The sequence below is a fragment of the Rhincodon typus genome, chromosome 10 (genome assembly GCF_021869965.1).
Source record: "Rhincodon typus isolate 14 chromosome 10, sRhiTyp1.1, whole genome shotgun sequence".
Lineage (NCBI taxonomy): Eukaryota > Metazoa > Chordata > Chondrichthyes > Orectolobiformes > Rhincodontidae > Rhincodon > Rhincodon typus.
In genome coordinates this window covers 1,576,668-1,580,180 of record NC_063341.1, presented here as the reverse complement: position 1 = coordinate 1,580,180, position 3,513 = coordinate 1,576,668, and the positions used below count along the sequence as shown (strand labels likewise).

Genomic DNA, 3,513 nt, shown 5'->3' with positions numbered 1-3,513 from the left:
ATAAGAAGGGCATGTACACACACTCAAAGCTAATGCTTCAATTTGATTGAAAAATTAATTTGTGGGCAGCTATTTGAAAAGGATGCATTGGAAACATCTCTCAGTGCTTTATTGGTGGGTTCATGTCACACTACAGGTGACCCCAACACACTAAACTCGCCCCCTCCCTCACCATCCCTCCTCCCCCATCGCCCCATCACTCACATGTGCACTCTTACTCTGCATCCCCATCTCTCTCTCCCTTTCTCCCCCACCTTCCCTCCACCTCACCCTCGCACGCACACACTCGCACACTATCCCTCTCTCTCTCCCCCCACCCTACACACACACACACACACACACACACACACACACACACACACACACACACACACACACACACACAAAAAGTACACAATTTGTAGACAGTCAAATGTGTATTTTATAAATTCCTACTTTTGAAATAAAACCAGTCCGACTCCAAGTTAAAACACTGACAAATTCTAAACAAGGGTTCACACCTAAAATGCATTGTCTGACTTGAGATGTCACCTCTGGAATACTGATAAAACCTTTAGTTATCTTAGGCAGTGACTTGAAAGAAATTCTGGGATTTGCATGTTAATCAAAAACTGCATCTCCTTTCTAACTGATTAAAGATTTAACAGCCATCTTCATTTTGTTCAATACATTCACATCAGTTCCATGACCCTTTGATCCTTTGCTTATAAATTCTGTGTCTGATGCCACCTCTCTCACTAACATCTGAAGAAGGAGCGAGACTCAGAAGATTATGTTTTCAAATAAACCTGTTAGACTTTAACCTGGTGTTGAGATTTTTTTGATTATTGGTGAGCTGTTCTGCATTTTTAAGCTATATTCTAATGAAAATAAAACACAACCTAAGTTACAAGTGTAATCTTGTGTGTCATATTAATTCATTGCAGAGAGCGTGTGAGCACAGTCTTCTCAAAACACATTCCACATCATCTTGAAACCCCCCCAGTATATTTTTAACAAATTCATTTGGGAGACAGCACTTAATTAGGTTAGTGAATAGCTTCAATTGAGATTCTGAATAAATTTAATTTCAAACCCAGAGGGAAAGAATAATCAGCTTCAAAGAGGCTTTCTGGTCTGCATTTCATTTAGCCAGAGTGCTTTTAAATATTCTGAGATTACAGTTGCATTAATTCAGAAAGTAAATCAAATTGAATGTAGAAAATTCTTCATCTGGACTCTAAAGTACTGGAAAATCTTGCACTGTGCAGTGTAAATAGGATAGTCCCAGTACCTGGGAGGATGGCATCCAGGAAACTTTCATACTCATACAATATCAAAGTCTATCGTCAGAGAGGACTTAACAAGTAGCATTTGGGTGTAGCACATGTGCAAGAGTGCACAGTATTCTTATAACGTGAACAGACCTATCTGATCAGCAATTGAAAATGAAGACAATAGAATAGAATAGAATCTCTACAGTGTGGAAACAGGCCCTCGGCCCAACAAATCCACACCAACCCCTGCTTATCCCACCCAGACCCATTCCCCTATAACCCACCTAATCTACACATCCCTGGGCACTATGGGCAATTTAGCACAGCCAATCCACCTAGCCTGTATATCTTTGGACTGTGGGAGGAAACCGGAGCACCTGGAGGAAACCCACACAGACACAGGGAGAATGTGCAAACTCCACACAGTCACCCGAGGGTGGAATCGAACCCGGGTCCGTGGTGCTGTGAGGCAGCAGTGCTAACCATTGTGCCACCGTGCCGCCCACTAATAGGTGAAGCTTTCCAGCCCCATACCAAGATTAATCAACTAAGTACCAACTGAATCAAAAACCTTGGTCGGTAAGCCTCAGCTGTAATGTTTTAACAAGCTAGGGAAATACATTCAGAAAATTTTGAACAGCTGGCACACTTGTAGCTCCACTGGTTAAAGCTGTAGTCATGCTGCACAGACCAGGCCCAGGTACATATGAAGTTCAATCCCAAAAGCTGCTGAATTGCCTGACCTCAACTAGACCAGCAGTGGAGGTGCTACCTGTCGATAATCACTGTGTTGTGCAAGAGAAAGGAGAGACTGGGAGGAAACATAATTAGCCCCAGTTCACACGCCATTAGCTAACTCATAACCTATTCTGTAGATGCAGATATTTGGCTGTCGGGAAGGATGGATCTGTCAACTTAGCCTGCTCATTTTTAGTCAAGGCACACTCATGATGAACAAACACCTGGGCAGGAAGAGTTTTCATACAATATCATCACATGGGAGGCTAAGAAGAGTTACAAAACCAGCAAAAGTAGTTGATTTTAATTCACTAAAGGTGAATAAAGATAATAAGTATACCGCTCAATATCGAGTTCACAATTCGATGTTTGCTGCATAGTGATGATCAATTTCTTCTCTATCCCCTGTCGCAACTTAAAATACAGCTTCTCTCTGTCTTTCGGTACAGCACTGTGAAGAGAGTAGGAATCATTTTAGTTTCCTGCTTTGCTTGTCATAACAACACGAGTGAAGGGTAATTTACTATAAAAGCAGAGATTGCAAGGTGTGCATATGCCATGAATGTTAAATACTAAATAAAAACCGAAAGAACTGCGGATGCTGTAAATCATGAACAAAAGGAAAAGTTGCTGGAAGCTCAGCAGGTCTGGCAGCATCTGTGAAGAAAAAGTCAGTTAACATTTCTGAGGAACCCGAAACGTTAACTCTGATCTTTTCTTCACGGATGCTGCCGGACCTGCTGAGCTTCCAGCAACTTCTGTTTTTCAGCCATGAATGTTAGTTCATTTGTGAAACAACTGAAGGAGAACACTTTACAAAGGATCAATGTAACTTCCTCACCCCTGCATCAGACACAAACAGAATCACCAACATGTCACGTATAACATTAAGAACAACAAATTTTGAAGACCACCGCGGGTCAGGCAGCATCCATGGAGAGAGAGCTAGCTAATATTTTGAATCTAGATGACTCTTCATCAGAGCTGAAGTTAGATGTGGAAGGGGCAGCCTTTATGCTATAGATGGGCAGGGAGTGGTGGGGTGTGGAGTGCTGGGGGAGAAAAGACAATGATAGTTCAGATTAAGTGATCAGATCCCTTCCCCAAAACTATAGCATAAATGCTGCCCCCTCCACACTTCATTTCAGCTCTGATGAAGAGTTATCTAGACTTGAAATGTTAGCTAGCTCGCTCTCCATGGATGCTGCCTGACCCGCTATGACTTCCAGTGCAGATTCCAGCATCTGCAGTAATTTGCTCTTACTCATGCATCACATTGTCTCCTGGACCAGTTTTCTCAATTAGAATGATTTCCATGGTACAGGAGCTTATTCTAATACAAATTTGTGTTAAATGATAAGGGTTGTCCCGAAAGCAACTGGATTCTGTCATTAAAGATTATTAGCTTGAAAGCATTACTTCAGTCCACAATCTAGGCTTACACTGAAGAACAGCTACACACATGTAGCTGTCCCTCAAATACTCCAATATTGGAAATGGGGCATTTGAGTGAACAGAG

General features: G+C 42.0%; 1 protein-coding gene across 1 annotated transcript in view; it reads right to left on the bottom strand.

The window, feature by feature from the left end:
• The window catches only part of LOC109923925 (rab GTPase-activating protein 1-like), a 17,552-nt gene extending 14,241 nt beyond the window's left edge, over nt 1-3,311 (bottom strand). The window contains exons 1-2 of the mRNA XM_048602002.1: nt 3,259-3,311; nt 2,335-2,445 (exon numbers count right to left, since the gene is read on the bottom strand). Coding sequence (XP_048457959.1) covers nt 2,335-2,445; nt 3,259-3,311 — 164 coding nt within the window. The remainder of the gene's footprint in view (nt 1-2,334; nt 2,446-3,258) is intronic.
• Between the last annotated feature and the right edge of the window lie 202 nt (nt 3,312-3,513).